General features: G+C 42.7%; 1 protein-coding gene across 3 annotated transcripts in view; it reads left to right on the forward strand.

The window, feature by feature from the left end:
• pax7a (paired box 7a) overlaps positions 1-4,567 on the forward strand; it is a 42,666-nt gene extending 38,099 nt beyond the window's left edge. For all 3 annotated transcript variants that reach the window (XM_054616091.1, XM_054616092.1, XM_054616093.1), the window contains exons 8-9: positions 3,038-3,281; positions 4,452-4,567. In XM_054616091.1, coding sequence (XP_054472066.1) covers positions 3,038-3,281; positions 4,452-4,567 — 360 coding nt within the window. The remainder of the gene's footprint in view (positions 1-3,037; positions 3,282-4,451) is intronic.
• Positions 4,568-14,307: the final 9,740 nt, after the last annotated feature.

The following is a 14,307-nucleotide window of genomic DNA, read 5'->3' on the forward strand; positions in this document are numbered from 1 at the left end:
TTTCTTGTAACACTCACTGTTTCCCTCAGCTCTGTCTCTGTCATATTGTTTTATTCTGGAAAGAAATCCAACAAAGAACATCTCGTCAAACATTCACGCAGACAAAAAAAAATGTAATTTGACTGTTGAAGAAATTAGGGAGGTATGAAAGGGCCTCTTTTTGTGTTTCAAGTGCGCTATTTATTTATCTGAAAGGATGCACATTGTATCAATTTACACTCCCCCATTCACTTCACCACAGGCTGGAGGGCTCAGAAGTTGTGAGAATTAATTACTTTTTTATTATTATTTATAAAGTAATCTATCTGTAGAGAGGGAGCGGAAAAAGGAGAGGGGTGAGGGGAGGGGGGTGAGAGAGGCAGGGAAGGCCCTGGAGCATTGTCCTTTAAACTAGGTCCTGGCTCACATTATCTCCCAAACCAGCACTCACACAACGTCAAACAACAAACGAACTCTGGGCTGCTGAGGACGCTGTATGCTAGAAAAAGAGAGGGAGGTGGGGGGGAGAGGAGAGGAGAGGGAGGGAGGGAGGGAGGGAGGGAGGGAGAGACGCAGTGAGAAAGTCTTCTCTACAAGAGTGTAAAGACTATGTAAGAAAAATAATGTGGTTGTTAAAAAAAAAATTCTTAGCTCTAAAAGTCTAGTTTAATGCACCTGAGAGGTGTAATTTAACACATGAGTGACATCCTGGTGCAACAGACCCCATTCAGTGAAACGCCATCAAATATTGCATTGACAGTAACCACGTTTCTATCTATCAAGCTGTGTGCATGTTATATATATTTTAAAAAATCATACAGAAGCTTTTTGTTCCTCTCTGTGAGAAAATTCACTGGCTATGAGATTGTCAGCAGGAATACTACACTTTGTGCCAGCATTTAATATCTATAAAGTCTTGTTTTACATCACATGTATTAACAGAAAAATGTTCAAGTATCTGGCTGCAAATGGTTTTACAAGTTATTTGACTAAGTAACATTTAACCCCTAAATATGAAATAAGAGAACTTTATGGGGACATCAAAGTAGCAAAGCCAAGTCATTAAAATTAAACTACGAAAAACATAAAATACTGTAGATGTGGGTAAAAAATGCCACAACAACACATTTAAGCATGATGCTTAGTTCAACTCTATCAGTACCTTCATCAGATTGAGAGGACAATGTTGGAACATCATTTATTTTTGTTACAGTGGTGTGAACACAAAATGTAACTGACACACATCTAATGAGAACCTTAGCTTACCTTCTCCCCTCTAACAAAACTCAAATCATTAAGACAGAACCCTCTTTGGGGGAAGGACGACTGAAGGATAGGGACGTCCTCACAGATGACAACACTTGTTAGACTCTAAAGTGGTCGACCTCATCCTTAGTCACTAAAATAGCAAAGCTGCTACAATGTCAGTGATAAGAAGTCATTTTCTTTTGAAGAACTTTTATGAGCATGAATAATAGTCGGCCAAATTGTTGGCTATTCTATTTCACGAGGAAGCGATGTAATCAAGCTCCAATTAACCAATGACTAAAATGGACTCATGCCCTCCAGCTGTCTCTCTCAGGACACTTAACAAGCTCTCCCCGCTTCGCTCTCAGCCATCACAACCCATCAGGACACATACTCCTCTGCTCCTCCTCAGAGTGTGCAGCTCGGCTCCATATGGGAGGAAACATCACATGTGTCCAGCATGAAGAGAGCCATGAATCTCCCTTATGGATACATGTCACATGCTTTGTCCGCGGACCACAGATGTGGAGGGGATGAAGGGTGGGGGTTTCCATACTGATAGAATTTAGATGTGGAAATGACTAACCAGTCTTTATGTTTCTGATGTGCTGTCAAGTGCTTCTTATTTCCTGGGAGGCCTTTTTTCGAATGATATGATTAATTGCAGAACATCTTTAATTTTCCCCCTGCGGGATATTCCTGGCTTAGTTCATCATTTGTGGACTTTATGGACATTTGTCTTTCTCCTACATTGCCTCTTATGTTTGCAGCGTATGTGTGCATGCATGCAAACATATGTCTGCCTGTGTATCACCCCTGTGTAACCACCTCCATGATGGGCTAATTGGTTTAGCAGCCAGGGGGCCAAAGGCCAGTGCAGCATAGCAAAACTCAACATGAACCTGATGTTGAAGGGGAAGGCTTCCCCGCTATAGGAGGGAAGCATGTGTGGGACAATTCCCATTTTTTACCACCCCCTTCCACACACACACACACACATACACACACACTCTACTTTCCTTTTTCACTTAAAGAAACTCACAGCATAAGAAAACTAAATTCTTCACAGTGTTCTTGGCCGCTGTGCTTCAGACTGAGGGAGCACTAGAGGTAATCTCTTTCATTTTAACATATTTTGAGACCTTCTTCTGACGACTGTCACATGCTATTACATTAATCTAGAATATTGAATTGGAAGCTTTTATGCACTATGAATAATATACACACTGTGATATTCAGGCGAGCCTCAACCTGCAGTATCAGCGGGCCCCTCAGTACGGTTTGTGGAGGCTACTTTGTGTGGGGATCTGAGGGGATCATTTACCAGTTCCAACTCCATTACTATTCATGAGATGGGTAGGCTAGGGGCGAGGGATTAGGGACTCCCTTGGTGCTTGTTGTGCTGTAGGCTCGGGCTCAGGCCTCAGGCTCCGGGACAGAGGCTGTCTGGCACGGATGGTGGGTCTATTATCACCCTGGGACCCTTCTGTCCCACAGCAGAACACTTACTGGCACTGCCAGCTAATGGAAACAGTCTCTCTTGTTCCCTTTCTCCTTTTTTTAACCTCATCACTCTCCTTGTATCCTTCCCCCTGCTCTGTAAAAAAAAAAAAAAAAAAAAAAAAAAGGGGAAGTTTCTCCCTTTCCCCATTTCAAAGTTGAAATGGTGTATTTCTATTGGCATCTTTACCGTGAAGTGCTAGGATGGCACTATATTTGCAGAAAAAAAGTACTTTCCCTCAACTCTGTCAATGCTTTGATCCTCAATTTTCCAAATTTCTAACATCCTCCGTTCCCCCTTCCCCTCCAGGTGATGAGTATCCTGAGTAACCCCAGCGCCGTATCCTCCCAGCCCCAGCACGACTTTTCCATTTCCCCCCTGCACGGCAGCCTGGAGAGCTCCAACCCCATCTCTGCCAGCTGCAGCCAGCGCTCTGACACCATCAAGGACAGTCTGGCTTCCTCTCAGTCATACTGCCCCCCCACCTACAGCGCCACCAGCTACAGCGTGGACCCCGTCACTGCAGGTTACCAGTACAGCCAGTACGGCCAGAGTGAGTAAACCCTGCATTAACATTCATATACTGTATGTTTGTGTTTAGCTTGAGTTGTTGCGCTTTTGTCTTTTTTATCTGTCCAAACGAGAGTCGTTCCTTTATGTCCTCCTCTTGAGTTGGCTAAATTCAACAAAGCCTGTGAAGTGATGCCCAACTCCCAGGAAGGAGAGCCTCCTGACCTTTGCACCTCGGTTGGTGGAGGCAGACACGTGCTCTTGATAAAGACCCCCCCACTCAACCCACCACCAACACCACCACCACCATCCTAGAGAGCTGCCTTAGTCACACCCCACTCCACTTGGATGGGAAAGAGGAGAGGGCTACTTCAAAGAACAGCACACCCTCAGGGGCCACAGTGTCCTCTTGCCCACCTCTCTCCCTCCTTCTCTCTTCTCCATCACACACACACACATGCACACACACCCTCAGGGCAGGAAAGAGTTTGCTTTATTAGATTAGCATAATTGACTGATGCTGTCACAGCCATTCATAAGAGGTAAAATGAAGCACACTTCCCAAACAAGCCAGCCAGCGCCAGCTATCCGACATTTGTTTGTATTTATATGCAGCTTCTAGTGGTGATCCGCTGCATTGTGCATCTTTTTTTTTTTTATTGTTCGTGTTGTTGCTCGCGAGTGCACGTGTGCGCGTACCAATGCGTCACGTGTTGTGTGTGCGTACCAGGGTTTTGTCAGCAAGCACGAAACTGATGGCAGCGCGGATGCGAGCTGATGTGAGGTTAATTAAGACGGTGATTGAGCACAGTAGATGGGTAATGAATGGAGGAGAGAGGAGAGAGCTGCTGTCTGAGGATGAAAATGATCGGCCATGTGGAGTGTGGAGGGCATGAAATCAGAGATGCCAAGTGTAATGAAGACTGACACACAGAACACACACGGGGACCCGTCTGAGTGACAGCACGGAGACTCTACCAGGATGCACATGCTCCGTGCCAGCAGCGTGCCAACCTCAGACAAGGGACACGGGAGGGGCTTTTTATCTTTCACTCTCACTCTGTGAATTGTTTTTTCTTTGACTCACTCGCTTCTGCCACAACTTATTTCAGCCTTAATCAGAGGATTGAAATGAGTGTGAATAGGATGTATGTCTCAGGAATCCACCACCTGTCTGACACAAGGTTTTTCTGTTTGTTTTTTGTCTGTGCAGCTGCTGTGGACTACCTGGCCAAGAACGTGAGCTTGTCCACCCAGAGGAGGATGAAACTTGGAGACCACTCGGCCGTGCTGGGACTGCTGCAGGTGGAGACGGGACAGGCCTACTAAAGCCCACCCCTGGGACGCATCCTGCACCACTCTCCTTCCCTCCTCAACCAGCCTCCTCCATTCTCCATCAAATCTGGACTCCAACTTCTCCGCTGCTCGCTCTGCAGCCCGGTCATGACATCAGCGCACAGACACTTTGCCTCGCTGTGCATCAGAGAAAAGTGACGCCTGCTGGTGCGACAAGACACTTTGGGGAATTGAACTAAACTTTTCACGCCATTGTCAACCACCAGGCGGCTCTGCACCCTCTCTTCTCGATCTCTGGGTGTCTCTGCCTGCTCCTTGTACTCCTCCCCCAGCCCCAAACCCTGTTTAGTTTTTTGCTCAGAAGGCCAGACGGGACCCGAGGACACCAGAGGACGGTCGGCCGCCTTGGCGACGGGTTCCTGTTTGCCATGACTGCAGTCCAGCACACATTTAGAGCCATCAACAACATGTACTTTGACCTTGCTGTTCATAGTAGTTAACAAAGCCAATATCATTTGAACGACTCTTATTCTTGTTCCATTTTGATATTGTTAAGATTATTGTTGCTGTTATATGATTATGGTTAATGTGATTTATGTTGTTCTTTGATTCCATTCGTATCTCTTTTCTCTGTTAGATGTTGGTGCGTAAAACACAGTGTGGGTGACTGAGACGATTTGGGAGTGAGTGTCTGTTGCGTGTGCATGTTTTTCGCGTGTCGGCACAGTCACACAAAGAGGGGATGATTGTTTTCCAAGCTGCTGTTCCTCTGCCTGTTCCCCGAGCTCTAATGTTCGTGAGCGATTTGACCTTCCCACTTTCATATTCATCTTGACATTCCTAAAGAACTTGGCCACTCGGTGGGAAGTCTGGCTGGATGGATTCTGCAGGGAATTAAAGCAGCGTTTTGGCGGCCAACAGCTTTCCCCTTCTAACCTCCATCCCATCCTTAGCCGCGGTCCATGGGGAGGGGGGCATTGTTTGCAAAAACAGGATTGGGGAAATTAATGTATTTTGTTTAGAAATATGGACCTTGCCAAGGAGGGCTAACTCAATTCCCCCACCCCCCCTCCGCTCCTCCCAAATCCAATCTGCCAGGGAACCCTCTGTGACTTTAACAGCAGATTAAATCACACAAAATAATGTCAACGCTAATTCTCAGTGACCCTTCTCATTACTAGCCAGTATTTCTGTTTTTATAGAATAATTAGCTCATTTTGTAAATGCACTTTCAGTTGGTTTTCCGCTCTCAGACTAAACAAGCATTCCTTTAAAAACATTCCTCCTTCAACAATCCACAAATATACTACAAGCATTCCAACGCTCTCTGTTATGAGATTAAAAAGTACACAAGCTGTGCCATTCACATGCACTCCGGAAAATCATATAATCCAGTCAGTTGTGAAAGGCCACAGGTAACACCGCTGATTGGCCCCCCTCTTTTGTTTGGACCAGAGGCCCCCCCCCTTAATCCTGCGCTTTGACGTTCTCACTGAAATGTAAAAAAAAGAAAAAGAAAAAAATTTAAGAATAGTGGATATGAGACATTTGTGTAGCACTCATAGTTGACTTTTGACACAATCCAGGACCAGACGTTCCCTTGAGATGTACGTGATGTTTTCTTTGGCATCAGTGTGACGATGATGAATAGTTCACTCTTTATCTCGAGACAGGATTTGGTCCCCAGTCGCCTTTTAAAAACTGAAAAACTGTACAGTAGCTGGAGCAGATTGTGTATTGTTTGTTTATAAAGAGTATGTTTTATACTAAAACAAAACTACGTTGAGTGGTAGGTAAGCAAGGGATCTGTGGAAGTAAATGTTTGATTTGAGTTTCCTTAACTGGCTTGTTTTTCTGTTGGTTTTGTTTTGATTGTATTTGATTGTTTTTACCTGTTTTGACCAAAAGTTTTGTTCTTGTTTTTGGGCCCAGGTAAGAATAAATTTGTATAAATTAGTAAAATATAAATTCCATTAAAAAAAAACAACGTTCCAATTAAAAAGTGTTTAATAGAGGATCCAACTGAGCTCAATGGAAAATGAAAAGCTTGGTGACACAGATAGACTACCTGGACCACAGGACCGCTGTATATTTGAAAGATGGCTGGATGAAACATGTGTCGGAGCATTTTGAGGGTTTTTCACAGACTGATTATTAGTGCAGACCAGACTTGAGTGGACCAGGGACCAAACACACCCGAACCCTGAAACTTTGGTGTGGGACTTAAACCAACGGTTCAGGATGGTGATGGAGCTGGTGAACACGTCCTCTCTGCTCTGGGAAACTGAATCAAGTCACGTTGGATCTGTGGACCAATGAGACTTCAGGAGAAGAAGTCAAAGTAACGCTGACTCCGCACTGAATCGCAGCAGCTCCAACTGCTACGCTTAGACGCCTCACTCATGTGTATATTTTAAAAAGGAAGAATTTTAGAATCGTCTTTAGTGTATCAAACCCATTTCTAACACTTGCGTCAATAAACATTTGGATATTTAAAGCATACAACTCCTTATCCCCCCCTCCCCTCTGTTTGACCCTTAACCTGTTTAGTTGCTTTCTGACATCTGTGCTTTGCTTTACTCCTTCTTCTGTTTCGCATGTGTGTATATTATCATGGTATAATTTATTCTGCTGTATGAAGTATTAGAGTAGTGGGAAACTTGTACTGGTATTTACTACCTTCAGCCTGTTGGTGTGTTTACTGTAACACTGGCGTAACTGTTATCAATTAAAGATCCAAAAATGATTCTGCTATTTGTCTCTTTTTTTTATTGAGCGTGTTGATTGTTTTCCATTCAAAATAAAATGGAACAAGTCTCTGTCTGTTTCTATGTATGTCCTTTGATTTTCTTGACAACCATTCATCCGATCGAGTTCACACATGGCAGGTGTATTTCTGAGGACCCAAGGAAGTACGTTGACGACTGTGAGGCTGTTTTATACGAGCAGCTCTCAAGAAAGAAACACTGGAGGCCAAGCAATTGGTTGAACAGACTTTTTTTACTGGGAGTAAAGTAGTGTGATTTGTCAATTGATCTATTCCATGAAATTAATTTACAACAATATCTATAATTATAGTCATTTAAAAATTTTTGGATGAAATTCTCATCTTCCAGTTTCTCAAATGTGAGAATTTGCAGCTTTATATCACGGTGAATTTAATATCTTTAAGGTTTTAGATGTTAGGATATCACCTCGAGCTCTGATGGTTATTTTCTAGTATTTTCTGACATTTGTCACATTAAAAATGTAATGATATATCACATTTGGTTGCAGCCTTTGTGTGAAGTTTATGAGCCTTATGCACAAACTGTTTGTATACATACATATACATATTGCATGTGCATATGTGTGTGTCCTCCATGTTCAAGTACATCAGTGGAGCCAGCGGGCCACCAGTAGATTGTTCCAGTGCTGCTGATGTGATTAGGGAGTGATGAGAGCTCAGACGTTCCAGACTCAGAGACCCAGACTCAGAGACCCAGACTCAGAGACCCAGACTCAAAGCGTGTCTGGTTGCAGCTGTAGGAAGTCTTTCATTGTGCCCACTGACCAGCAGCGCTCTCGTCTCCCGCCGCTGACCCAGGAATGTTGTCTGCAAATCTCTGCGGTATGGTGTGAATGCAGAGGAACTAACGAGTGTGGTGTGAAAGTATAAGCAGTGATTCATATTACACGTCAGAGCAGTTGTGCCCATTCAGTTTTTACCATCAGCACTGCTGGAGGTATGTCAAACACGCCATCCAGTCCAGACTGATTTTAAACACTTCAATCATTATGTATATATCCGCTGCCACTGCAGCATGTATATCATTTTGTGTAAATTAGTAAATACAGCAAGTTTTGTGGCGAAAGATGTATTTACATTTTCTATAATGCAAAAATAAGAACCAATACTTTACTGTTCATTTGCAATTAAATTAAACTAATGAAAGGCATCACTAATCACAAGTATTAACATCATTAACATCAAATTGTATTAGGAGATAGATGTGATGCTAAATAAAGTCAGTCATCATGAGGGGATATGAACTATCATTCATATTTCATACTTTGTTAAAAAAAAAATTGATTTAAATGTCTCAGTAGTATAAATAGACGCAGGATATTTAGCATTCGCTTTAGATTTACAGATTCAAATCAGCTTCGAACTGCACTGTTATCACCACACTATATCTTTGAGGCTCTGTTAAATTTGATGCAAGTTGAAATTCTCCCCAGTGTCTAATACAAAATACACATTTTTAAAAAACAAAAATGTTTTTGGGCTCTTGAGCAGCATGTCAGGAGTATGGTCAATAACTAAATTTATATTTTTCTGTATGAGTCCACTCCTCTAACATATTTAATATGCATTGCTAGGTGTCTCTCTGCCTGCTGTGTGTCCTCCTTGATATATTTCTCTAAAAGTTTGTGTTCTGGTTGTCCAGATTAGACCTTGGCATGTGCTATGGTTGTCCCCTTTGCTCCAGCTTGTCTCCTGAGGTGCCGGCCCTGGAGTTTTGTCTCCATCCGGTCTGCTGTCACTCAGACTGGACGAGGTGGCAGCTCAGGCGGTGGTGTGTGGGAGAGCTTTGTGACACTTCCCTCATCTCCTCCTTTGATCCCCTAATTGATTGACTACAGGAGCAGAGGATAAACAGAGCCCACAAGAGCCGATTCCACTCGCCTCTCTGGAGTGGTTTAGATAAAGTGCAGAGGCCCGAGCTCTCCGTTCCTCCTCTCGCCTCTCTATATGGACATACGGCCATTGAAGGTGGTTCTGTGCCACGGTAGCTTAGCCGTGGGCTGTGTCCTCAGACCCGGGCCTGCGTACTGCCCCTGTGCATAAATGGCTGGCGGTAATGGGTTTGTTTAGATCACAGGGATGGAAATGAAACTCCTGAGCCTTCGCCGTAGCGACCAGGAGGCCCTATCGCTCAGGAGGCAGCGATAGAGAAGTCACAGCCTCAGCCGGGTCATACTCACTTTCAAACTGAGCCATGGAGAAAAGGCTCTGATTCAGATCTAATTTAGGACCAGGCCCCTGAACCTGCACATGCTGTGATAAATAACCTGCTGCTGAAGACTCAGGAAAAGCCCTGAAGAAGAGGAAGAAGGTACAAACCACCAGCAAGGGCATCCAGGGAAGAAAAAACAGCCCAAAAAATGTCTCCATTTTAAAGTAAAATATGTTTGAATACATGACTTTAGAATGATTTATACCAGATATGATAATTATATTATAATTTTACAAATCTGTCTTCAGAAAGAGAGTTCAGAGCCGTGTGCAGGTATGCTAAGAAATGATTAAGAGATGCTCTGGGGGTCTTGGTTTTATTCTTTGAGATTATGTGTCACGGGGAGTAAAAAGCTCCCAGCTGTCGCCATGAAAGCACTTACAGTATAATAATCCTCCAAATCCTGTAATTATGCCAGCATACGCCGTGTACCTGAGCCTCAGCTTTGTGCTCGTCACCTCAAGGATCCCACTGACACAGACACAGATGCACAGCGTGGTGTGCATATATCTTCTACCCAACTGTGTGCTTTGCATAGGGAGAAAATCTTATTTTCAGAACATTTGAGGTATTTTGAATTTCATGGTTACCCCTCCCAGGTATTACAGATAGACAATCTGTCATGTATAAGTAAAAAGCAGGAGCTCAAATGAGGTATTGTCAAAGCTTGAAGTCGTCTGATTTACGAGAAACAGTGTCCCAATTATAAAATATTTCACCTATATAGCATTTCATCAGTTTACATTTAATCTATGAGATATAACTTCACATATGTGCCCACTATTGCAAATACAAGTGTTAACATACATTTACAAATACACACACACACATCAATGTACACCTCCTTTAAAGCAGCTTTAAAAAAAAAAAAGGCGAAGAAAAAAGTCCAAGTAAAGTTGTAAATCTAAGAAATCTGAGCGAGATAAAAATCACTGTGAAGCCAGGCTTGATTTACATTTAAAATCTGAGCTGTGCTCTCAAACTAATTAATATTAATAACAAAATGGAAATGAGTGCAGTGGCGGCCCTAAGTGAAGAGCAAGCTGGGTGCATTCAGACAGGAGATTCATATATAAGCCCTTTCTCAGGAGAGGTGGGCTCTAAACAGGCGTGACGGCAGGGCATAGACCGCCATACACAGTGACAATTTTTCTAGATAATAGCCTATCACGCAGGATACAATTTAAATTAAAAAATGCAATTTTCACCTTGAAATGAACAAATGATTACAGTTTCTACACAAATTAAGGCATCCAGGCTGTGCCTCAGTACTGTGCCAAGGCCATGAAACCTGACATAATTACCATGAAATACATTTTCAAATATTTGTATTTTGTCCATCGCTTTAAAACATGCCACTCTGCCTTCTGTGGGTTTGTGATCTCACCTTCTGGGGGAAATACATAAAAAAGAGGGAAAATCATCAGAGATGAAAAGCTCTTCAACAGGAGAGATAAAAATGTGGAAAAAAACAACCTCCCATACACACAGTAAATCAGCGCAGCTCTGCACAGCGGTCCCCGGAGCTATCTCTAAAAGCCAAATTACTGCTCCTTATCTAAGGAATCATATCTACTAGTTATCTGCTCCTGAGATGGGCTCTCTCTCTCTCTCTCTCTTGTGCCTTGTGCTCATCGCTAGAAATGCTATTTATTTGTGATTACAGACACCCTTTGAATAAAAGATGTTTGTGTTTGAGATCCAAAGTTTTGGCGGATTCTGAACTCTTCAGATTCTTCAGAGAGGAGGGTTTGAAGGCAGAACACCTTATTTGGGCAGGGCTGCTAGGGGTGGTCTGCTGCAGAGAGAGGGATGAAAGTGTAGCCGATGGGAAATATGAGACAAGACCTCAACCTTCTCTGACGCTTCATATCACATATGCTTTCGCAGGGGATTCATACTGAGATGAGGTGTCGAATTGACTTTAAATGCAGAACCTTATGTTTGAAACACATGGAGACAGGAAGTTCTGGCATGTATTTTGAAGAAAGCTGCCAAAAGCTGCAAAGTTTGAGTTTTTGGAGTTTACTGGTTTACTGGTGCCCTAAACGGTGACGAGAAACATGAAAGTAAAAGAAAATGTTTCTAGCAAATAAATCGGGATGTTACATATTAACTATACAAACTACTCACGTATTAACATGAGTGTTTTAAGAAGAACACAAACATTGTATGTCCAAATGTTGATTTTAATTGTAAGGTTCAGATTTCTAAAAGACAGATTCTTAAACTTATTTTGAGCAAAGAAACTTTTTGAGACAGAGTGCCAAGATGGACAACATGTTAAAGCAAATCTTTTTTTAAGCGCCTCATTTTCCCTTCCATTTCTTACCTTCCCTCTCTTTCCCTCCATCTGTTGAAGTCCCTCAGCCAGAGAGGCGCACATCAGATTTCAATAGTTGACCTCTTAATGCTGAGGTCAGTGCTGCACCGGCAGCGATTTCACACTCAAGATGAAAGGGAAATGAACACTGAGGATGCTGGGGGTGACATGGGGGCCTGACCACACCAGCCATTGCCACTCTAACCGCTTCACTGCACCAGGACAGGATCTGAGAGGAGCCACGTAGGAGGTGCTAAGATTGAGGTTTGTCACCTGTGTAACAATGGTTAAAGTCACTGACCTCAGACAGATATGCACTGATTGGCTTTCAGCGATGTTAAAACTCTGATAAACACACTTGTGCTATTGATTTCTAATAAAATAAACAGAAGAAGGTCAAGCAGCTCCACTAGCACATGCAGGTCTGGAGAGCTGAGATCTAATGTGGCTCTCAGTTTATCTACAAGCTACTGAACCCTGACAGTTTTTTTCTTTACCACCCATGAATCCTGACGCTTAGCATCAGACCTGCCCAGTTGCAACCGCTCGTTACTGGTGCATTTCTCCGAGGCCATTATTGAATGAACACTGAGACAAGGCTAGCAGTGAATGGACAGTTTGGTTACACCGCCGTGAGGCTTGAGCTCCTCAGAGTAATGTACCGCTTAAGTACCTGTCAGCTTTATAAAGGAGGGAGTAGACTGTGTAAATGTGTGTGTAAATAGAGTGTCAGATCAGGACCCCAGGGAGCAGAGGTGGGGAGTGTGCATGAGTGTGTGTGTGTGTGTGTGTGTGTGTGTGTGTGTGTGTGTGTGTGTGTGTGTGTGTGTGTGTGTGTGTGTGTGTGTGTGTGTGTGTGTGTGTGTATGCTCTTTTGTTCACTGATGCATATGTGTGTGTGCATGCGAGTGTCACAATAATGATCATTTAACCCTCCTCAGCATTCCCCAGGGCTCCACGTTCCCCTTTTTCTACTTCGTAGTGCTCCCGGCTCTCCCTCCCTCTCTCTCTCTCTCTCTCTCTCTCTCTCTCTCTCTGCCTCCTCTGTCTGCTCCTCACGGCTGGGCACAGTTGGGGAGCAGCTCCTTATTCATTCATGAGAGAGGCACCGGATAAATAAAAAGGTTCATTACTGTGCTAAAGTGTTACTAATGACATGTACCTGCCACTGAGCACCTCCGAAAATCTAATGTGACACACTAGAATGGAAAATCTATTCTGCCGCGCCGAGGCCTCCAATGGCGCTAGCACATACTCTATGGAAATTTCTCTCCGCTTGCCCTCCAATTGTGTCTCTCTAAAACCAATATTTACAATCCCATAGCCATTATGTCCTACTACGCCCTCTGCGCCTGCTGTTGCGACCTCCATATTAGCTGAAAATTGGACTTTGCAAACTTAGCAGGGGGGAAGAGGCTCCTCTCGTAGATGAGAGGGGGCAGCACCGGGGGACTCAGCGTGAGGCTTGCGGTGCCTCTTAACTCCCTGCTGCCCCGAACCTAAACCGCCAATACGCAGCAAACGGCAAACAAAAATACAGAAAAAATGCACCCTGATACAGTCCATCATCTTGACTCCTCAATACATTAAAATATCCAAAGTGTGTGATAACAAACAATTGCTAACTTACCCTAAAATGTGTCACTTGATCACGTATTTTTAGACACATGCTTTATGCAAACACTATAGCAGCAAGAATGCTTTTTTAATTGTCTGATTAATAAAGTTAGATGACAGGATTGATAAGAGGAAATTGGGATAAAGAAGCTTCAAGCACCCACAGTAACAGAACTTAATGTCTGAACAAATCAATAGTACTGCTGTTTAAAGAAATGCCAACAATGTGTCTTTAAGATGGTATTTAAATCAGATGTGCAGTTTTTCTTTGATAGTAAAACATAATGGATGTTTTATTATTTATTCACAATTGTATTTTATTTACAAGAATATTTTTTTATATGTTTGCCGCACATATAATGGGATACATTAATTGATTACCCTGTAAGTTCATAGATAGCAAATACAAGCAAATAAGGGGAATAAACTACCGTACTATATATCATGTTTAAGCAAAATAACTAGGTAAATTATTTAATTTTGTTTTAATCCAAAATTAATTTCAAGAGTTGCATATTCACAGAAAATGCTGCTGAGTCCATCATTTTAGGAGCCTCTCTAAGTCAGGTGCTTACACACACATTAAACATATAGAATATAAGCTTTAATCTGAGATCAATATTTGATGCTGAACATAATTTGTGCACACTGAAAAGTTAATAATAAAATTCCGTCATCATTTTTTGTCATTAACCACAAATTACAATATTGTAGCTGGAAGGATGTACTATGCTATCAACCATGTTATTTAAACAATATGGTGTGACAGAGTGATAGCATTTCCTTTACATGGTTATACAGGTTCAGTGCCAGTTTCTGATGTAATGCAAATG

This window comes from Anoplopoma fimbria, chromosome 17, assembly GCF_027596085.1.
Source record: "Anoplopoma fimbria isolate UVic2021 breed Golden Eagle Sablefish chromosome 17, Afim_UVic_2022, whole genome shotgun sequence".
Taxonomy (NCBI): Eukaryota; Metazoa; Chordata; class Actinopteri; order Perciformes; family Anoplopomatidae; genus Anoplopoma; species Anoplopoma fimbria.